At 35.7% G+C, this 24044-nt stretch overlaps 1 protein-coding gene across 1 annotated transcript; it reads left to right on the top strand.

The window, feature by feature from the left end:
* Positions 1 to 4747: 4747 nt before the first annotated feature.
* LOC126803582 (uncharacterized) lies at positions 4748 to 15928 on the top strand. The gene is made up of 7 exons (XM_050531366.1): positions 4748 to 4971; positions 5159 to 5459; positions 5600 to 5707; positions 5819 to 6538; positions 6660 to 6758; positions 6860 to 7027; positions 15872 to 15928. The coding sequence occupies exons 1-7, from the start codon at positions 4748 to 4750 to the stop codon at positions 15926 to 15928; spliced, it is 1677 nt and encodes a 558-aa protein (XP_050387323.1).
* Positions 15929 to 24044: the final 8116 nt, after the last annotated feature.

Here is a 24044-nt window from a genome sequence, read left to right as displayed (position 1 = left end):
TCCAGCATAACTAACACGCTTACCGACATTTTCTGAGATGTCAAATTTTTAGTTTATTATTTTTGTGTTAGACTGCGCGTCGTCACGAGCACATAAATGTTCGCGAAATATTTATCCGCCTCTCGATTAATTTTCTACCCATTTACAAAATTAACTGTTTCTAAATCGTTTTTTTAGAAAATACATTTCCTATATTTTAAAATCTTAGCCCTTGATTTCCATCGTATAATATCCACCGTTGGTTTTCCATTAGAAGGAAAGCACAACCCTAGTAGCAGCCCACACCCATTACTATTCACCCATCTCCTTTCTCTCTCTCTCCATCTCCATTTCTCTATCGAATCAGAGAACGCAACCGTCGTCCTCCACAGGTGCACCGCCACCGTCCGACATCGCCATGCCTCGAGACCACCACCACCATGACCGCCTCTCTCCCTTCTCTCTAACCATACCCGCAGAACTGCCATGCAGCTCAATGGCGATGAGTTCAAGCTTTGAGGCAGTGGAGGTCCGACGCCGATTTCCCGAGCTTTGGCGACGTTGTGGAGCTTCTCTTGCGTGTTCTCCGAACTCCGGCGAGCTCGTCCTTCGTTTCCAATGGTTGGTTTCACTTTTTGGATTCGTGGTGAAGCTTGCAACGGCAGCATAAGGGTTTGGAGGTGAGGAAGAGGTCTCAGCAGCTTGGATCGAAGATGTTGGAGCTGGGAGGCGACATGATTGACTGCAGCCCTTTGTTGAGTTACAAGACAGACTTGGGTGACGCGATTCTACGCGAAGCACGAGGAGTGACACTTGGGGAGTGGACTTCAGTAAGTCGGTGATTTATGTTGTTCTGATTGTCTCTAGGCACCGCATGTTATTTAGCCACGGTGATTTTGTTGTCCCGATCTTCCGGAACCATAGTTTATGATTTTTTAGCTGAGTTAGCTCTCAGTTCATATGTAGGATGAACCGTGAAGCTAGTCGGGTGGTTGGTACCTCGATGGCGCATTTGATATTTTGAGCTGATTTCACATATTTCACATTTGCATGACTTTACTGACTTACCTTATTTATCAAGAGACATGTTATTGTCTCGGTACTTTTGTTATGTATTTATCTATATGGTTTTCAAACCTAGCTATGATTGGGTTGTCTCACCCGAATCAGGTTAGCGAGAATGAGTGTTCACCCCTACTTTTCAAGTACCTGGCAGCCGGTTTGCGAGGACTTGAGCTAGGTGCTAGTGGTATTGCATCGCTCGTGGTTTACATCCGATTCTGAGGAGCTAACTTCCGGTGTGATTTCCTTGTTTCTCGATCTCCGTTCCTACTTCAATAATTGCATGTTGTGTACTCTGTTTCTTTGCATTCGAATTTGTGGTCTGAGGGGGCCATGGTGCTTTGGACTGCTCTAACATAAGCAATTATGCTAATCAAGGAAGTGCTCCTCCTATTTCCCTTATTGCAATGACTGCACACTCCAATATCAACAAACTGTTGATGTGTTAACTAAGGGTCTTCATAGTCCAGTTTATAGGGCTCACTACAACAATCTTAGTCTGATCACCCATGTTGGAATTGAGGGGAAATGTTAACTAGTCAATTCAAGCGTGTGTGCTCTCTGAAGTGTGTGGAGTGTTGTGGTTGTTGAGCTGGCATGTGCTGGATTTCCTCTAGTTACTATTTGTTTATCAATCAATATTTATGTGTTGTAATAATGTGCTAGCCTTTGACTATAAATATTATTGTCTCTCTTCTAAAAAAAAGAGCTCTAGAAAAGAGATTCTACACCGGGCTTCTGGATCTGAGAGCGCCGCCATCACTTCGGCCTCATTAATCCTCTATCTTTCTCAAGCCTCTCAAGACTCTCAAGTCTCTCAACCTCCATCGCTCTCAAGCCGAGTCTCTTGACTCTTTTCCAACGCCGATCTCCACTATCCTTGGCTCTTCTCCCCGACGATGCACTGCCGCAGAGCTCCACTCCTCGAGAATCTGAGATGTACTCCCCGACGCCGGCAAGTTCTTCTCCTTGACGCCACTGATCTCCTTCTTGCTGACTCGTTGCATCGCAACCCGTCAACAATACCCCTTGTCCCATTATAGTCACAATCCTCTCTGACTCTCTGTAAACTACCAAGATTTCGTCTACCAAGCTTTTCAAGATTTCGTGATCTAAGTTGAGCTATGTGTTGTTGGCTTATTCTGGTGGCGTCCTCGGTCTTTACTTTCTCTGCCCTTCCTTCGAGAGGTGGTGGAGCTTCAGATCCTATGCTTTCTCAACGCAAACGCACTAAGCATGGGGGTGATTGTAAGTCTGATCATGATGATCTCAGAATGGAGCTGGCCTCAGCCTTTCGAAACCCCATCCCTCCTCTACAACTACCTTCTTATGCGAGCACTCTCAAAAATCCTATCGATCGTTTTCACCAAACCATGATTGAGGAATTTGATTTTTCTGATGCTGATTGTTACTACTATGTCAGAAAAGCATGGGCAAAATGTCTCACTCTATGAGAAAGTTCATAACAAGATTGATTATGAGTGGCATTGTGCTGTGATTGTCAAGCTCATGGGAAAACCAAATTTCACCAACTCTTATGACTTCATGCTCTGTGGACTTCGTAAGAAATGGCAGGTAAGAGGAGGCTGACAACTTATTGATCTCCCTAATGACTTTTATATTGTTAAGTTCAATTTAGAAAATGATATGAATTATGCTTTGTGTGAGTGTCCTTGGATCTTAGCTGGTCAAACTCTTGTTGTTCGTAAATGGAAGCCTGATTTCAGTCCTCTATGTGATTCTATTGGTAAAATGGCGTTGTGAGTTTGATTTTTTGGTTTGCATGTTCAGTTCTTTAAGGACTTTACTCTTGAGAAAATTGGTAAAACACTGGGTGATGTTGTTAAGGTGAATAAACTGACTTTAGGCTAGTCCAGGGGAAAATTTGCAAGAGTTTGTATTGAGGTTGATTTAAGTAAGTCATTAAGACATTTTGTTGAGGTTGAATCCATTGCTTATAATGTGGTATACAAGGGTATATCTCTTATCTGTTTTGAGTGTGGCTGCTTTGGCCATGCTAAAGACCAATGTCCCACTTTGAAAAAGAGTTTTGTTCCCGCAACTTCTCCTAAAGCTGGTTCTGTTTCTAATGATCCTATAATGAATAGTGTGGATCATTTTGAGCCTAATTTGAGTTTTCATCATGAGGATACTACTCAAATATCTGGGGGTGTTCTAAAAGATGATATGGGGCCTTGGATGATTATGTCTTATAAGAACAAGAAGTCTAATGTGAACTCCAGTAGTAAGAAGGCTGGCTATGGTGGTTCTTGATTTGTTGTGTTGCAGAAAGACAATTATAATGATGTTGATGCTAATGACTCCAAAATGACTGATTCTGACTATGTTCCTGTTGTAGCACAAACTATTGTGAAATTATGGAATAAAATTCAGGACAAGAAAAATAAATTACTATCTAGTCCTACTAAGAATAATCAATCTTCTAAGAGTTGGAAGCCCACTCATTTGGCTAATCGCCTTGCTTCCAAGTCTTCTTCATCAAAAGTTAAGTTGCAGCCTAAAGTTCCTATGCAAGATGTTTCAAATGTGAGTGAACTTAGTGGCACAAAATCTGGAAAATTGCTCCAAAAGTGAAGAAAGGTTCATCATCCAAAAAACACACTCATATCTTTAAGGAACTTTCCTTTGAGGGTGTGAGTTTTGGTGGGTTGAGTAGTGGATTTGATGCTAATTTTGGACACTCACCTCCTGAGGAGTTTCTTATTGAAACTGGTAAGGATTCTTCTCTTGTTGGGGACTCTGACTCCTTTGTCGAAGATGTTTTTGCTGAAAATGGCAAATTCAATTGTGATGATAATCTGTCTTCTCCTTCTGGGGAAGATATGATTGATACTTGATTAGAGTTTCCTCCCTCATTCTTGTTGTTTTTCCAATGATTAAGTCTTTATTTTGGAATGCTAGAGGTGCAGGAAGTGAGAACTTTAGATTAGCTATTGATGATCTTGTGAAAATTCATTCTATTGATATTTTGGCTATTTGTGAGCCTAGATGTCCTTTCAATAAAGCTTGGTTTCCTTTAAAAAAAAACTGGTTTCACTGATTATAAAGTGGCTGAAGCTAGAGGTTTTTCTGGTGGGCTTTTGCTAGTGTGGAATAAAAACAAGGTGCATATTGATTTTGTTGACGATAATTTTTAATTTATTACATTGTTTGTTCAACTCTCTGGTAAACCTAAATAGATGCTTACAATGATTTATGCTAGTCCTAATCATACCTCTCGAGCTTCTCTTTGGGTTTATTTGGATCAACTTATTGCCACTCATGATGTTCCTTGGATTCTGAAAGATGATTTCAATCAGCTTGTTTCATGTGCTGATAAAAATAGTATCTCTCTAACTGGTAGATTTGGTGGCTTGAGAGATTGGATCAATAGAAATGCTATGGTGGATATGGGGTTCATTGGTTCTCATTTACTTGGAGTAACAATATAATTAAAGAAAGATTTGACATAGCTTTTTGTAATGTTTCTTGGAGAGCTGTTTTTGGTCAAGCCTTTGTTCAATATCTTTCTAAAACTAGATCTGATCACTGTCCCATTTTGTTGCAGTTGAGGTCTAATAATTTTTTCCAACCATGCTGCTTGTCCTTTTCGGTTTCAAGCTATGTGGTTTTCCCATGAAAACTATGCTGAGTTTATTTCTTCAACTTGGAATAGCTTGTCTGGTGATAGCAACAGTGGTCCAAGATGTGTTCTCTTTCAGCTGTTCTGAAGAAATCGAATGAAAATGTCTTTGGTAATTTGTTTCAAAGAAAGAAGAATTTGCTTGCTAGGATTGTTGGAATCCAAAAGGCTTGTGATAGATTTAGTAATAATTTTCTTGTTAATCTTGAAGCTGAGCTTATTCATGAGTATGAGCAAATTTTGAATCAGAAGAATCTGTTCTGGAGGCAGAAGTCCAGGGACTGCTGGTTACAGGGTGGGGATAGAAACACAATTTTTTTTCATATTACTACTCTCGTCAGATGAAGAAGGAACAAAATTGAGGGTTTATTTGAGAGCAATGGAATTTTGACCACTATTGCTTCTTCCATGAAAAATATTGCTGTTGATTTTTTTCACTGATCTTTTCTCTTTAAATTCACTTGATGATAAGAGGTTTATTATTGGGAACCTTTTTCATGATCTTGAGCAGGAGGATCGGAATAAACTTTCTAATCTTATTTCTCTATTGGCTGTGAATGACGCTCTCTTCTCTATTAGTCCTCTTAAGGCCCCTGGCTATGATGGGTTTCCTGCAAACTTTTATCAGCATCATTGCCAGTTGTATTCTGGTGATATTTACTCCATTTGCAATGCTTTTATTTCTGGTTGCATCCCTTCTAGTCTTAATCATACCATTATCTCTTTAATCTCAAAGTTGATGGTCCTCAACACATGGTTAATTTCAGGCCAATTGGTATATGTTCCACCATCTATAAGGTCATCTCTAAACTCATTGTGGCAAAGTTGAGACCTCTTATGATGAAACTTATAAGTCCTAACTAGTTTAGTTATGTCTCTGAAAGACACATTTCAGATAATGTTATGATAGCTTAGGAGATGTTGTTCAAGTTCAAGAAGTCTAAGGGAATTATAAGTTTCTTAGCTTGGAAGGTGAACTTATCTAAAACTTATGATAGACTTAGTTGGAGTTTTATTGAGAAGGTGCTTTGTGAAATTAAGCTTCCCTATATGCTAATCAAATTGATCATGAGTTGTGTTTCCTCTACTAGTTTTCAAATCTGCTTTAATGGTGAACTCACTAACTCTTTTAAGGCTCAAAGAGGAATTAGGCAGGGGGATCCTCTCTCTCCCTACTTTTTTGTGATGTGCATGAAGAAGTTATCTCACCTAATTAAGTCTGTTGTTGATTCTGGGAGTAGCAAAGCTGTTAAAGTTTCTCAATCTGGGTCGAGAATTTCTCATATCTTTTTTGCAGATGATTTAATGTTGTTTGCTGAGGCTTCCTCTAGACATGCTTATGTTTTAAAGGGCATTCTTGATACCTTCTGCTCTTTGTCTGGCCAGACTGTTAGTTATGAGAAATCTCTTATATTTTGCTCTCCCAACACTGATAGAAGGCTTGCTAATGATATTAGTAGGACTTATGGCTCCCCCTTGACTGCTGATTTGGGAAAGTATCTTGGTATGTCTTTAGTTCATTGTCGAATCAACAAACATACTTCTGATGGTTTGTTTGATAAAGCTCAAGGTAGATTAGCTAGTTCGAAAAGTAAGACTCGTAGCCTTGCTGGTAGACTCACTTTGATCCAATCTGTTACTTCTGCCATCCCAATTTATAGGATGCAGACTACTAGATTTCTCATAAAGTTTTGTGAGAAGATGGATAAGTTAAATCAAGATTTCCTATGGGGGAACACTGAGGCTAAGAAGAAGGTTCACTTAGTCAATTGGAATATTGTTTGCCAACCTAAGTCCATTGAGGGCCTTGGTATTAAGAAAACTTCTGAGATGAATCAAGCCATGTTGGCTAAGGTCAGTTGGAGATTTCTGCAAAAAGATGCTGGTCTGTGGGCTAATATGTTTCAGGAGAAATATTTAAAGGATATGGACATCACTGATCATGATTTTTGTGCTCCTTTTGATTGCTCTACAGTTTGGAAAAGTATTTTCTCATGGTGCTCATTTATTTAAGAAAAATCTTAAGTTGAGAGTGAGGAATGGTAAAAAGATTACTTTCTGGCATGTTGTGTGGGTTGGTTCTCTACCTCTTATTGATTGTCTCTTTCTTATACTCCTATTGATCATAATTCTCTAGTTTGTGACTTCTGGTGTGATTATGGATGAAATATTTAGCTTTTAAACTATGTATTGTCTTCTTATGTTGTTCTGCAAATTGTTAATGTTCCAACTGGTTTTTGTGATGATGTTGCTGACCGACTTATTTGGGGGCCTACTTCTACTTACAACTCTTTTTTTGAGATAAATGATGCTCAAAACCCTCTGTGGAGATTTGTTTGGCAGGTGAGTTGTCCTCCCAAGCTGAAAACTTTTCATTGATCTGTGATTCACAAGTGATAGGAGCACTTTGTGCGACGTTCTTAACATGTTTTTACCTCCATTTGTACTTTGCTTAGCCCTTATTGTTATACTATTGAGTCATTGAGTCGTAAGAAGAGTCTTAAGCGGTATTGGATGCATTTTTGTGCTTACATGAGTTAAAAACGTGGAATTGGTCTAGTATTCTAGTTTGAGTAGGAATCCTTGTAGGACTAGGAAACCTAGTTGGATTAGGAGTTTTCATCTTTCTACGTTTTGGTCGTATTGGCGATATTTTGAGAGTCCTTCTTGCACTAGGAATCCTTGTTAGGTTTTGAAACTAATTATCTCTTACTTATAATTTTATTTTCTTATTTTCAGATTGGATTTAAGAGATAATACTAGAGGAAAACAAGGAGAAGCCATGCACATGGAATCCTATCATCAACAAGTCAAGAAACAATTAAATAGAAGAGATAAAAAAATTGAGAGAATTAAGAGATATAGTCTTTTCCGTGGGAAGAAATAAATTTGAAGATTAATTAAGTGAAAAAAAAATAGAGATGGAACCATGCATATGCAACCTATAAGCTAGAAGATGATCATTAAAGGAATAAAACATGACATGATTTAGGGAATACAACATGGCATGATTTACGGAATAAAACATGACATGATTTACGAAATAAAGCATGACATGATTTATGGGATTAAAGCATGACATTATAATAGGAAGAAAGAGGCAACATCAAAGTTCAAACCGTGCAAGCCTACCCTCCCTCTTTCCTCTATATATATATGACTTCACCTCTCAAATAATATCACTTCTCCTTTATATTCAAGAGCCAAACATTTTTCAAAATACTACCTCAACATCCTTCACCAAAACAGCAAGTCATTCTCCCCCATATATAAGTTTCATCTCCACCGAAGTCACTATTGAAGACACACCTCCAAGGTTCCTACAACGTGTGATTCTCGCAACTCTTCTTCATGGGTTTGTTCGTTTTTTATTTTCTACAATACTTTTTCTATGAAGATTATAGTATGATGTTTGTGTGGGATTATTAATTTGTATTAAGAATCAAAATTTCCAGAATGTTTTATGGATTTTTGAATCTTCGCCGAATTTATAATTATTAAGTTTGTATTTCTATTGTTGTGTTCTAATCATCTTTCCCATACTTTTAGATAATTTTCAGATATGTGCATATGAATTTAATGTTTGGATGCAGTCCCTAAGATTGTGTTTGAGTGCTAGATTCATCAACCATATTGACACAAATCGAATCATGCCCTAAGTAGGTTCGGTTTGTGTTGATTAAAAGTGGTAAAAATTCTGGAAATTTGCATGTGAAACCATGGTGGGTGACGCCATACATGAAACATGTCTTCAACAAAGTTTTGGTGCTTAAATGTAATCTTGTTTGATTTCTACTCTAAGTGTTATTGAATTCGATTGCATGCAAATTTAGATTCGGCCCTAAATCAATCTAAATGTTAATTGAAATCTTGCATGATTAGATGATGCCCTCAGGCTCTAATTTTATTGGTGTCTAAAAAGTATGTAATTGGTCGAATTAGAATGCATGATAGGTTCAAACTTGTAATTATGTGGTGTAATGGTAAATTTGGTTTAAGTTTGTTAAAGAGAAGTCGATCATGTAAATAGTAATTTATGTGTTATTTTAGTAGTTAATAATCAATCTCAAACCCCAATTATTTGTTAACACTAAAAGTTTAGAGTTCCCTTCAATTCCTCGGACTGAACGATCCCTGCTTATTTTATACTAACGATGACATTTTACAGGGTTAATTGTGTGACGTCTTAGAATGTCCCATCAATTTTGGTGCCGTTGCCGGGGAATTAAGAAAATCTCAATTCTTTGAAGTGTTAATTTGTACTATATTGTATATTGTAAAAATAAATTCCTATGAATACTACGGTGAACAGTAAAATTCTATTAAAAAAATTTCAAGTATTTTTTACATCTTTATAAAAAAAAAAGTTAATATCTGTAATTGTTTTTTTACTTTTTTGTTTTTTATAAAGTGTAAAAATAAAATTTTTTTGTACAGTAAATCAAAGAAAAAATTGTATGTAAACAGTAATAGTTAATAGTAAATTATGTACAGTAAATAGAAAAAAAAAATCTGAACAGTAACTTGTAAAAAAAATAATAAACTTTGTTTATTATATATTTTTATGATAAAGGTTTTAATGTTGCTGTATTATGCATATAGGATATTTGTTACATTTAGATAATTTTTTAAGGAAGTTAAATGTTTATTTATGCTTAGTTTATTGTAAGTTATAAAGTGAACGGGATATGTAAAGTTCATTTTGTTAATATTGGCTTTAACCCTCCATTTGTACCTTGCTAAGATCACTTGGGGTTGAGGGCGGCTTTTATTAACACTTTGGGACCAGTCTAACACACAAATTTATTCCGAGTTGAGTAAGGGGCATGTTATTTTTATTACTCTGGTTCAAGGTTTACAAAATTGAATCTCAGATACCCATAGACTGACATACATCTCATTGATGGAGTGGATTGGGAAATCATCCTTTCGAGGATGTGGCCCCCGTGGTGTCCAACAAATAAATCATGCCTTGTAACTATCTCTGATTCTAGCTATCCAGTCTTCTGAAACAAATAAATGAGTTTGTGTCTAGACGACGTACTTAGGCCGCACGTCCATCTCACTTTATAACTTAAAAAATAACTTTGTATAAATAGATGTATATAGTTTTAAAAGAAAATGATATTATAACTTTTAAGGTATATCGGATAAAGCAAGACCCTTACCTAAGGCTGTTTCAGTCCATTGTTGATAGAGCGTTAATTAAAACGTCTATAATAAACCCTGTAAAACATCATCGTTAGTATAGAATAAGCATGGTTCGTTCTTTCCAGGGAATTGAAGGGAACTCTAAACTTTTAGTGTTAATAAATAATGGGAGGGAGTTTGAAATTGATTATTAACTACTAAAATAACACATAAATTACTATTTACATGATCGACTTCTCTTTAATAAACTTAAACCAAATTTACCATTATACCACATAATCACAAGTTCGAACCTATCATACATTCTAATTAGACCAAATTCATGCTTTTTAGACACCAATACAATTAGAGCCTTAGGAGATCATCTAATCATGCAAGATTTCAATTAACATATAGATTGACTTAGGGCCTAATCTAAATTTGCATGCAATTGAATTCAATAACACTTAGAGTATAAATCAAATAAGATTAGATTTAAACACCAAATCTTTTTTGGAGACATGTTTCATGTATGACATCACCTACTATGGTTTAACATGCAAATTTCCAGAATTTTACCACTTTTAATCAACACAAACCGAACCTACTTAGGGCATAATTTGATTTGTGTCAATATGGTTGATGAATCTAGCACTCAAACACAATCTTAGGGACTGCATCCAAGCACTAAATTTATATGCACATATTTGAAAATTATCTAAAAGTATGAGAAAGATGATTAGAACACAACAATAAAAATACAAACTCATTAATTATAGAAAACCATCAATACGGCAAAGAACCAAAAATCCAATAAAACAATCTGAAAATTTTGATTCTTAATACAAAACAATAATCCCACACAAACATCATACTACAATCTTCATAGACAAAGTATTGTAGAAAATCAAAAACGAACAAACCATGAAGAAGAGTTGCGAGAATCACACGTTGTAGGAACCTTAGAGGTGTGTCTTCAATGGTGATTCGGTGGAGATGGAACTTGTATATGGGGGACAATGGCTTGCTGTTTTGGTAAAGGATTTTTGAGGTAGTATTTTGGCAAAGATTTGGCTCTTGAATGCAAAGGAGAAGTGATATTTTTCTTTGTGAATGATGTGTTATTTATGGAAGAGTTTTGACTCCTTGAATATTATAGTTTGGACTTTTTCTCCTCAATTTCTTTCACTTATTTTTGTCATTAGTGGGTGCAATCTCCTTTGATAAATTCCTTATTTTTCCTCTTTGTAGGTGTCTCCTTCTTTCTCTTTTGCATTATCTATTTTTATTCTCTTCCTTTTTCCTTCTCTTTTTTTCTTTCACTTATTTTTGTCATTGGTGGGTGCAATATCCTTTGATAAATTCCTTCTTTTTCTCCTTTGTAGGTGTCTCCTTCTTTCTCTTTCGCATTATCTCTTTTTATTCTCTTCATTTTTCTTCCTCTCTTTTTCTTTAACTTATTTTTGTCATTGGTGGGTGCAATCTCCTTTGATAAATTCATTCTTTTTCTCATTTCTAGGTGTCTCATTCTTTCTTTATTTTCCTCCTTTACTTGACTTTTTCTCTATTTTTTTCCTTCATTGTACAATATGAAAATAATAAAAGACAAGATGATTCATATAAAAGATCAAGTAAGTTACTAAAATAGGAGAGTAAGATTAGAAAAGTTACGAAATAAAAGTTTAAGTTCAAGTAAGATTTTCTCAAATGGTACGTTTTCTAGTCTAAAAAGGATTCTTAATGCAAATATGATTCTCAAAATATCGCCAATGCGACCAAAACGTAGAAATATGAAGACTTCTAATCCAACTAGGTTTCCTAGTCCTACAAGGATTCCTACTCAAACTAGAACTCTAGACAAATTCTACGTTTTAAACTCATGTAAGCACAAAAATGCATTCAATACCGCCTAAGACTCTTACTACGACTCAATGACTCAATAGTACAATAATAAGGGTTAAGCCAAGTACAAATTGAGGTAAAAACATATTAAGAATGTCGCACAAAGTGCTCCTGTCAACTACCCTACACTTGGCTTTTGCTAGTCCCTTAGCAAAACAAAACTAAACAAGACACTATTGCCCTTAAAAGATTGCCTCAGAATCTCAAAACACATAGCTTTCAAGTTTTAGCATTTGAATGTAAGCACATAAATTTTAAGTTTCATAATCATGCTTCATAGTATGAATAAAGCAGATACAAGATAATAAGCATTTAAACATGTTTAGTTAATCCAATCCTCCTCACAAGGTATACTCTCTTCTAGGGCTGTAAACGGTTCCAAAACAGCCAAAAATAGGTGGAACCGTAAACCGAACCGTGTTAGTTAAACAGTTCGGTTTTTGTATTTTTCAGAATAGGAACTATTTGATTCGGTTCCTAACGGTTCCATGATGGTTCTAGTTCCAAAACGGTTCCAAACGGTTCCAAAAAAACATTGTCTTAAATTCAAGACTGATTTTAGTTTGAGCATATCATACTTATATCTGGTGACAAGAAATGAGGGAAGATTGATAATTCGAGACAAGATAATTCCAAACCAGGGCATAGTCTCTGTCCTCCACCAAATGGAGTATAACTAGTACTTTAGTTTAAAGCAATTTCTCCCTTTTGCAAACGGTTTCGGTCCCAAAACGGTTCCAAACGGTTTCTATGCATTTTAGATTTTAGAACCGAACCGAACCGAACCGAACTGTTTTAAAAACGGTTCGGTTCTACTATATAACTTCATTTTTTTTTCTAGGAATCGAACTGAACTGCTGTTAAACGGTTCGGTTCCAATGGTTCATTCAGGAACCGGAACCGATTAACAACCCTACTCTCTTCTATTCACTCAGATTCATGGTTATCATTCACACACAAATGTATGCAAGAGAAATGATATTAAGGCATCAAATAACTTGCATATTTCAATAAATGAAAGTACTTTGTGAATAACATAGGAAAACCTTATTTAACAACTAAGTGTACAAATAGACCAAAACCATTTGCTCAACTCTTGTGATCATCTCCACAAACCAAGATTTGCTCATTTTAGGAATCATTAGGATCATTAGATAAGGTAAATGTTTAGGCTTAGCTAAAGGCATGGAATATGAAGGAATCACAAAGATAATCATATAGACTTAGTAGAGTAAACATCATCCTAATGACACCACACACCATCAGTGGCCGAATATAACAAGTTTGGCACAATCATCATTCTAACTACAAAGTGAACATGGACAAATGTTAAGTAAAAATTTTTAGACCTTCAATTACAACTCAACTCTAAATCACAAATGGAAGACAACATAACATTTTTATTTTCTTTTCTTGCCGAGTTCATCATTCATTTTTTTTCTTTTTTTTCTTTTTTTTTCGGCAATGCTTGCTTAAAAGCCTGTTTATTCTTTTTTCAAATGTCTTTCACCCCACACTTATGTCATTTATCATCACAACATCATCTCAATAAGAATTCTGCTAAGTGTATAGGACAAGGTAGATGTAATTATACTAAGCATGAAAATAACATAGGTGATGAAGAAAAAACTCAATGTAGGCTCAAATTGGGTTCAACTAATAGGTCCTAAACATGACACAAAATGATACATGACTGTTTGGCTAAAGTGGTAGTATTCCTAAAAATGATCCATAAATCATTTTCAAAATCAGAGCATTTTATGACTTAAAGTTTCAACAATCACAAAAGTGAGTTCTAGTAAATTCTAGAGTCCATTAAAAGTTATAACACATAACTATTGAATATATAAAAAATAGTGAGGTTCATGAACAACCACGAAATTTCATATTACATCTCATGAAAAAAGTGCATATAGACTTAAAAACTTACATGTTGTTATAGACTTTATGTGAGCAAAACACAAGAAAATCCAGAAGTAAAATTCTAGAGATTAACTAACCTCGTGGGTTCAAAGTTGGAGGGAAAGTTCCTTCACCATATCCGATAAATTAACTGGACAGTAGATTGTGGTAAGTAGTTTTAAGGCCGAGCTGTCAGTAACATCCATGTGTAAGTGTGTAACACTTCTTTGTTCGGGTGAATAATTTTCACCAATTGAACTATTCCAACGATGTAGCATGGATATCTCTAAAAATAATTGAGAAATTCTACGTTCTTTAATTTTGTAAACATAGTATCATCTTAAACATGTATGGCACTGAGATGGCAGTCGACATATATATATATATATGAACGGATGAAACCTTTGTCGAATGAAACCTCGAGTCACGTGACGTGACAGAAAAATGGTGATCCCCAGGCATGTGCATGGCCACGTGCTCGCTAAACATGCAATCAAGCATGATCTATTAAACAAATCCATTCTCAGAAAAAAAAAAATTCAACTGATCGAGCTGATTATTTATTTAATATGATTGTACCATGAACTGATTCTGATTCTCTGTAGTCCGAAATGGGCCTATCACCTATGCTTTGTTTATTCGGGCCAATGTCAGTAGGTATCATGGTGAAAATAACTATAGATTTTCCTCAATACTCAAATGTATGTTTTTCTCTTCATTTCAGTCGCATACATTTTCTGTCATTATCTTCGCAAATAAAGATAAATGATGCGCACAAGGTTAGTGGTGAGGTTGGAAAATGGAAATATCCCATCTGGCTGGCTCGATTCGAACCGAATCAGAGATTACAGTTCATCAAGAATCAGACTACAAGCTGCCTTACCAATTAAAACCTCAATTTGAGCCGGAGAGAAAACTTGCTCAAAACTAATGTGTAAATTAAATTACATGATATGAGTACAAAACCAAAGATCATATGCATAACAACTAATCGTTAACTTAGTAAATGAGATTAACTTACCATCTTCATGAACAACGACACCGTGATCCATTGTGCCATAATCCGAAGTCACAAGGTGTTAGGCAAGGTCTTCTGTTAGTCACTACTCTCTGCTTTCTCAATGGACAGAAACTCACGCAAATAACTCGTAGTGATAACAGGGACGTTTACCATCTATATATAGATAATCTTTAACCCTTAAGAGTCCTTCCATTAAAGACATTTTGTAAGTTAAGTCATCTTATTTAGATTCCTGATTCAATACTGATTTGTAGTCTTGCTTCTAGACTTAAATTAAGATTCTTTACCATAATGATATAATACACGAAATCATTAGGAACTAGATTTGATACTATCTTTGTTTGCATGTAGAAATAGATTATGACATTAAACATGATAATCATATAATATGTGATATGTCCAAAATTGATCTAACAATCTCCCACTTGGACAATCACTTCCGGTTTATGAAAATCAAGTTCATGTAATGTCAGAAATTATACTACCTACTGTAGTGCGCGCCAGAAACAATTGAATCAAAAATCCCATCACAACATGGTCACCTTGCAGTTACTTATGCAGAACAAGAAACGAGTTACACTTTAACAAAAATGCAGAGTTTTTTTGCTACAATATAAGCTCCTGCAAAATACATATGTCCAAAACCTCAGTATTGAGATATATATATATATATATAATGTGTATTAACAAGTATAGAATATATATACATCAAGTCCTACCGTATGTTCTAAAACCATAACTTCAAGCAATAAACTGGACACCAATGACTTTATAACTTGCTTGAACCATATCATCATGCTAGACATGATTAAAGTCATCTGATATGCAAGTATATATACAACTGTAACTTATTTGTGTAAGTTTTTCAGAAACTAATGTAAAGCTGCAGCATGACATAACAATTCTGAAATACCTCAAGACTTTATTTAAAACAAAGAAAACTGTTATCACAAGGATAATTAAAACAAGAACTCAAAACTTGTAAATTTTAGTTTGCTCCTACCGGACTTAGCTCCCACTGACCTCAAGCATCTAAGTTAGGAAAAATGCCTATGCTCTCTATGTGTTTCTTGAATACTTTAACTTGTAATGCTTTTGTGAAAAGATCAGCTAGTTGTGAATTTGTATCTATGTTTAGAACCACTAACTCACCCTTTTTAATCCTCTCCCTAACACTGTAATACTTTAAATCTATATGCTTGGAATTGCTAGATCTCTTATTGTTCTTGCAGAAGTACACAGCTGCCTCATTGTCACAAAAAACTTCCAATTCGTCTTCCACAATGTGACTGAGTACTTGAGTCTGTTGTAGAAAATTCCTTATCCATACCCCTTCAACACTGCTTCATATACTGCTATGTACTCAGCTTGCATGGTTGAGGTCGTGATCAATGCCTGCTTCATGATTTTCCAAGCAATAGCTCCTCCTGCTAGCATGTACACGTATCCACAAGTGGACTTCTTTGAATCAGGGTAATTCCCTGCAAAATCAAAATCTGAAAATCCAATAACCTTCAAATCCTTGACTTGTCTGTAAACTAGCATGTGATTCTTTGTCTTCTGTAGATACCTCAACACCTTTTTCCCTGCAATCTAGTGTTCATAACCTGGATTAGATTGAAACCTTGATAACATCCCAACTGTAAAAGCTAAGTTAGGTCTTGTGCAAACTTGAGCATACATGAGGCTTCCAACTAATCTTGCATAAGGCTTTGACCTCATGTTTTCCTTCTCAGTTTCAGTTTGTGGCTGTTGAACTTTTGTAAGCTTGTCACCTTTAGACATTGGAACTTCTCCTCCAGAGCACTGTTCCATACTAAATCTCTTCAGAACTTTAGAAATGTAATTTTCTTGGGACAATCCCAACAGTTTCTGTGCTCTATCTCTTTTAATCTCAATCCCTAGTACATATGATGCTTCACCTAGATCTTTCATGTCAAAATTCTTTGACAGAAAACTTTTGGTATCTTTTACCAGTTTTAGATTGCTGCTAGCCAAAAATATATCATCAACATATAGTACTAATAAAATAAATTGATCTCCAACTGTTTTTAAATAAACACACTCATCAACTAGATTTTCAGTGAAGCCAAAAGAGGAAATCACTGAGTCAAATTTCTTGTACCACTGCCTGGAAGCTTGCTTGAGTCCATAAATTGATTTCTTCAGCTTGCAGACCAAATTCTCATTCCCTGCTTCAATAAATCCTTCTGGTTGTTTCATGTAGATCACTTCATCAAGATCTCCATTTAAGACAGCTGTCTTGACATCCATTTGGTGTAGCTCCATATCATAGTGTGCAACTAACGCCATAATAATCCTAAAAGAATCTTTACAAGAAATTGGAGAAAAAGTCTCAGTGTAGTCTATGCCTTCTTTCTGCGTAAATCATTTTGCAACTAACCTTGCCTTGTGTCTTTTAGTGTTTCCTGTTGCATCTTTCTTGGTTTTGTAAACCCACTTGCAGCCAATTGCCTTTTGTCTTGGATCAGTTTCAACTAATTCCCAAACTCCATTTTTCTCCATTGACTCAATTTCAGATTTCATAGCTTCTTGCCACTTCTCTGACTCAACACATTCTGTAGCTTGAACAAAATTTGTTGGATCATTGTCTTCTGCACAATCTTCTACTACGTTTGCCTCAATTAGATAACTGACAATGTAAGGACAATTCCCCCCCCCCAAATTTTGCTTTTCTAGCTCTTTCGGATCTTCTAAGCATAGGCTTTTTAGGAAGAGCTGGAATTGGATTATTTTGAGGTTGTGGAGGTTGTGTAATTAGATTAAGTTCTGCTACAGGTGCCACTGCAGCAATGGGAGGATTCTGAACAACTATATTGTTTTCTGGATTGTCAATTTGCATTCCTTGATCAATTTCTTGATCATCTGCATCTTGATTTTCTCTAATGATGTCATCTGCTAATTCATTATCATTATCAAAAGGTAATGTATTTGCTAAATCCTCATCCATCACAAGTTCTTCAAAGTCTGAGGATAAATCCTCATAAATTATATTGTGAATTTTCTCATTTATGAATTTTACTTGATGAGTTTCAAAAATTCTGGGTGAGTATTTAGCAGAATATAGCTTGTAGCCTTTAGATTTATCTGGATAACCTATGAAATAGCAGCTAACATACTTTTCATCAAGGTTGCTCATTTTTGGATTATAAATCCGAGCTTCTGCTTGACAACCCCATACATGACAATGAAAAAGACTTGGTTTTCTACCACACCATAATTCAAAAGAAGTTTTCTCTATGGCTTTACTTGGTGTTCTGTTGCAAATATAATTTGCAGTTTTTAAAGCCTCTCCCCATAAGAATTTTGTCAACCCAGTAGTACACATCATACACCTAACCATATTTAGAAGGGTTCTATTCTTTCTCTCTGCAACACCATTTTGTTGGGGATTATAGGGTGTTGTATATTGAGCTTTAATTCCATGCTCTTGCAGATACAAGGCAAAATGACCATTTTATTGACATTTTTCTATATATTTTCCATAAAATTCCCCACCTCTATCTGATCTTACTGTTTTGATCTTTCTCTCTAGCTGACTCTCTACCTCAGCCTTAAAGATTTGAAAAGCTTTAAGTGCCTGTGATTTTTCTAAGAGTAGAGAAACATAACTGTATCTAGAGAAATCATCAATGAATGTAATGAAATACACGTTTCCACAGATAGTTTGGTGTTTAAATGAACCACAGATATCAGTGTGTATGAGTTCCAACAACTCTTTACTTCTTACTGCAGCCTTTTTCCGTTTGTTTGTCATCTTACCCTTAAAACATTCAATACAATCATGAAGGTCTGAAAAGTTTAACTCGTTTAAAATGTTGTTCCTTACTAATAGTTTCAGTCTCTCTTTGGATACATGGCCTAATCTTCTATGCCATAAATATGCAGATTTTTCATTGTTCTTGGTTCTCTTAACACCAGTTAAGGTGCTAGTACTTTTAGTATTATCTGTCTCAACAAAAGAAATATCTTGTTGAGATATTGAACAATTTAACTTTATATGATCATCCAATCACATCAGAACCAATTTACTCTTTATTTCGAAAAATAAGAATTCATTTATTTTCAATCAAAAAAGTACATCCAGCTTTAACCAATTGAGAAACTGAAACTAAATTCCTTCTCATGGAAGGCACATAATAAACGTTATTCAAAACTAGAAATTTTCCATATCATAAATCAAGCCTAAGACATCATGCAGCTTTTACTGCCACCTTCATCCCGTTTCCAACACGCAAGCTAACATCCTCACTTCTTGGAGTCCTGGTCTTTTTGAACCCCTGTAAGGAATTAGTTATGTGAATAGGTGACCCGGAATCAATCCACCAAGATTGTGAATTGATATTAACAAGATTAACTTCTAAAGAAAAAACTGTATTAGAAATAATCTTACTCTTTTTAGCTAGCCAAGCCTTATAGCCAGTACAATCATTTTTCATGTGCCCTACTTTCTTACAAAAGTAGCACTTGAATCTGAATGGTTTGTTATTCTTTGGCCCTGTGGTTGCTGATGTCTTAGAGATGATCTTGTTAGGCTTAAGCTTGTTCTGTGGATGTGACTTCCTTTTCTTAAGCTTTTCAAGCAGGTAAATAGTTGGGGTTTGCTTCTTAATCCTCTCCTCCTCATCGGAACAGATGGCTATTAGTTCATCTAGAGTCCAGTTTTCCTTTTGAGCATTATAGTTAGTCCTGAGATGGTCAAAACTGCTTGGGAGTGTGTCTAGTGCATGATGCACCAGCAAGGTGTCTTGTACTCCCACCATCATCTCTTTAAGCCTATTGTTGATATTAATCAACTTTAATAAATGCTCCCTCACTCCTGCAGTTCCTGAGTATTGCAGGCTATGATATTCCTTGTTTAGCCTAGCTATCTCAGCTTTCTCACTCTCCTTGAACTTAGCTGACACGTCCTCCAGAAAATCAGTAGCAAATTCCGGCTCAGCCACGCATCCTCTAATGGTTTTAAACATAGACTGCCTAATAACATTCTTAGCCATCATGTTTGAATGCATCCACTTCTTATAGTTAGCTTTGACTGTGGTTTTATCATCTTCTGCAGGGATTTCAGGTCTATCCTCTTGAAAACAATAGCCTATCTTATCATTCATGGTGATATAGGTTTCTACATAATCCTTCCAAGCTCTAAAGTTTGATCCAGTAAGCATTAAAACACTATTGAATGTGAGGTAGGTGTTACCTAAAGAGCAAAATAAAATTTTGTGAGTTCTTAGTTTTCAGTGTTTTCTGTTTTATCATACAATGCCAATCAAGACAAACATAAAACAAAAAACAAAAAACAAAAAATACCATAAAACAACACAGTCATATATTTGCATGTAATTCAATCCATAACTTTAATCAACATTAAGCAATACTTTTGAGCAATTACTTAACATCCTGTAATTCTTTTCAATAAGCCACACAAGATAAAAACATGTTACCCAAAGAATCAAATCAACATCTTTAGACAGAAGATCTAATTCCAAGTATCCGAATGTATTTTCATCAAATATGCTTATTGTTGTCTGTATTCTAAAATCATATTTTAACCACTTCTTTGGAAGAATAAAATATGAATTTAAAAACACATAACACAACTTTTCAGTTTGTTATCTTGAAAATTCCTTGCAGATATCAAAGAAGAATGCTTTGTGCAATATGTTCAATTATACCAACAGGAAATCACAAACCAATTTTGAGCTTATAATTTTGTTTTCTACCCAGATAATCTTTATAAGAAAACAAAGCTCTGTGCCTTGTAAACCTTTTACAATGTATAAAATTGGGAGATTTTAAACTTCTGCATACATTGTTCATCAATTACAGCACACACATAGAATGCAATCATTCAATTCATTCAATTCAACCATAGAGTATATATTTGCATAGAAAATTAAATTTCCCAGCCATACAGGAACTACACGTCAACCACAATTCAAGTCTCTAAGCTACTCTTATATGCACGCTGGGTATGCTCTAGGGTTCTTATGTATATACATATATATATATATATATATACTTCATATAATCTGCTTAAATTGAAAAAGGCAAACCTTTAAGAAAAACCCGTTTTGCTTTTTCCCCAAATTTGCTGCAGTTTTTGAGCGGAAGCATAGAACAAATTTTTGAATCAGCAGCAATTCCCTTTGGGTTATGAATTCAGTAAGAGACGTAAAGGTCTCAATCGCTTCCGATCCAATCATCTTCCTAAATCCAGAAACTCAACGTTGTGAAAAACACAATGGCTAAAAAAAATTATGGGTTGTTGTTCTTCAGTTCGGATTTGGTTGAGACCGGATCCGCGTGTTTGTAACTGGTTCGACCCGTAAAGCAAAATTCCTCAGTAGTAATGCTCGCGACCAGCAGTAACGCTCGCGACCAGCAGTCACGCTCGCGACCCTCAGTGACACTCGCGATCCTCAGTGACACTCGCGACCACCAGTGACGCTCGCGACCATCAAGTACCTCCCTCTTTTTTTTGTTAAAATCTAAAACCGATTTTTAGTTATGCAAAACTGAAAATTTTTGTGCTCATAAGTGCTCTGATACCATATGTAAATTAAATTACATGATATGAGTACAAAACCAAAGATCATATGCATAACAACTAATCGTTAACTTAGTGAATGAGATTAACTTACCATCTTCATGAACAACGACACCGTGATCCATTGTGCCTTAATCCGAAGTCACAAGGTGTTAGGCAAAGTCTTATGTTAGTCACTACTCTCTGCTTTCTCAATGGACAGAAACTCACGCAAATAACTCATAGTGATAACAAGGATGTTTACCATCTCTATATAGAGAATCTTTAACCCTTAAGAGTCTTTCCATTAAAGACATCTTGTAAGTTAAGTCATCTTATTTAGATTCCTGATTCAATACTGATTTGTAGTCTTGCTTCTAGACTTAAATTAGGATTCCTTACCATAATGATATAATACATGAAATCATTAGGAACTAGATTTGATACTATCTTTGTTTCTATGTAGAAATAGATTATGACATTAAACATGATAATCATATAATATGTGATATGTCCAAAATTGATCTAACATAATGACCATCCCACAAGTAAAAGAACCTACAACATCTTGAACCACAATTCCACACAACCTGTGTGCAAATTGCTATCAAAAGTTCCATCCATACACACACCTTACCAACCTTAAAGAGGATTCTGTCAACAATGTCTTCGATGAGGGCGTTTCATGGGAGGACGGTTTGCTACTAAATAATTTGCACACAAACTTAGGCACTGAGTAAGAAGGGGGATCACAATTTTTTGTATTCCAAATCTTATCATTCTTAACTTTACACATTTACCAAGAGCTAGCTGGCAAAAAGCTGATGTTGATAATTGCTCCATGCAAGAATGCACCCAATCCTTAAAACGAGGGAATGAGGAGGGAGTCAATGTACCTGATCATAAGGTGGTGCGTTACTTGTTTAGAAATAGGACACTCTCTGAACAAGTGAAGACAAGTTTTGCTTCATTTTTACATGACAAAATTTAAGAACCATACATGAATTTTACTCCACTAATAATTAAAGTTACTTAACTGTCGAAACTATTAGATAAATACACGAACTAGTGAATCAGACCCAATTTAGATAATTGTCGTTTACTACTCCGTTACGGAATATACCATTATAAAAAAAAATAAAGGGCAAAAATGTATAACAATCCACAAGGAGAAGGTATTATGCAATCTCTCTCTCTCTCTCTCTCTCTCTCTCTCTCTCTCTCTCTCTCTCTCTCTCTCTCTCTCTCCCATGGTTGAGTAGACATAGCTGAAATTCAAGTCCTCTAAGACAGAGAAACCAACATTGATCTCCCTTTAGAAAAACTAGCATCTTAGTTTGAGTGGAATTGGAGGCCGCTTCTATCTCGATCTCCCTAAACCATATCTCATTTGATTTAACAAAGGAAATTACGAGAGCGATTCACATCGGTTCTTTATCTTAGGCTCACAACCCAAATTCTCGACACCTTCTGATGATCTTTGTTGTCATTATCACTAAATGTGTTAAAGGTGGTTGCAACTCTAATTATGAACGCGCATGGGTGGTCGATTTGTCTCGGCGGCGTGGTGAGGGGGCTCGGTCGTCTATGCCCCAAAAAGTGGGGATGGGGAGATTTGAAATTTTTGGATTCCTCTTCCTCCTTCATAACATGTTGATTGAACTAAATAATTGTGGAGAAAGGAAGCAAGATGCATGGAAAAGAACCAAATTTGATGGGATCTTTGGTTTAGAGCAAGATGCGGGGGATAACCCCAAGACCCGAATACCTAGAGCAAAATTTTTAATAACCCCAAGACCAACAATCTAATTGATTACACTTACAACATAATTTTGAAGAATCTTTGCATTATGCAGACAAAAGAAATGAGAGAGAAACAATGTAAAATGAGTAAAAGACTAAGAGTAGCTTTTCATTTCTTCATCACTATTAAGAAGACTAACTTACTCCTGGAAGTATGACGGTAACCATATCAACTAACCGAGTGAATTGAAAAATGCATCAAAAGTATATCGCATTATATAGTTTGTGTACTTATATGATAGTTTCAAATGTAAAGTAACCTTAATTATCAATGAAGCAAATCTCATGTACCGTTATTACATGATTTTGCATTTTCACATAAAGGACCTATGTATACTATGTCTACTTTTTTCTTGACAAGATTTGATCTATTTGGAAAAAATTCACGTTAAACCTTCCATAAGCAAAGCTCTACTTTTCCGGGAACTTTACACACCGCCAAAAACTCTTCCAAAAATGATCAGCAAGGTGATGAGAAGAAGTAGATCGATGTAGCAAAATCAGGAGCCTCTTATATGATATTCGATGGTTGCCATCATCGTTGCGTTATAATTATAACTTCTAGCATTCTCTTGTTGAGGATTTGTCGTTTTACTCTTCTTACTCTCCAAAGCTATATGATTTCATTGCCTTTTCCATTCTGTGCCCCTAACGTTGCAGTTGGATCAACTCTACTCTCTAAATTTTCATTGACTGCTGTCTACTCAGTACCCTCACTAGTCACTACCTTATTAACTCAATAGTGGAATCTCAATATGCAACAGCTCAAGTGATTTTGAGGCGACTAACAATGCAAGCTAAAGACAAAGATGGAGGTGAGGAGCTAACGCCGTAAGGGCGTGTCATCTCGGGTCCCCCCTGATATATGAGCTTGTGGGCAGTTCGACAGCAGAGCCCTCCTTTAATTCATTCACACCAATTCGGGCAAAAACTACATAAGAATGAGCCACGTGTTCGGTAGCGTTTTCACCACAAGTCAAATTCGTGCGGTTAGATTCTCAAGCTAGGCCCCAATCATCTTCAACCTTTCAAACTGATTTTCAACCGCCAATTTA

This window comes from Argentina anserina, chromosome 7, assembly GCF_933775445.1.
Source record: "Argentina anserina chromosome 7, drPotAnse1.1, whole genome shotgun sequence".
In the NCBI taxonomy this organism is placed as follows: domain Eukaryota; kingdom Viridiplantae; phylum Streptophyta; class Magnoliopsida; order Rosales; family Rosaceae; genus Argentina; species Argentina anserina.
Note: the sequence above shows the minus strand (reverse complement) of the source record. Positions and strands in the feature narration are given on the sequence as shown.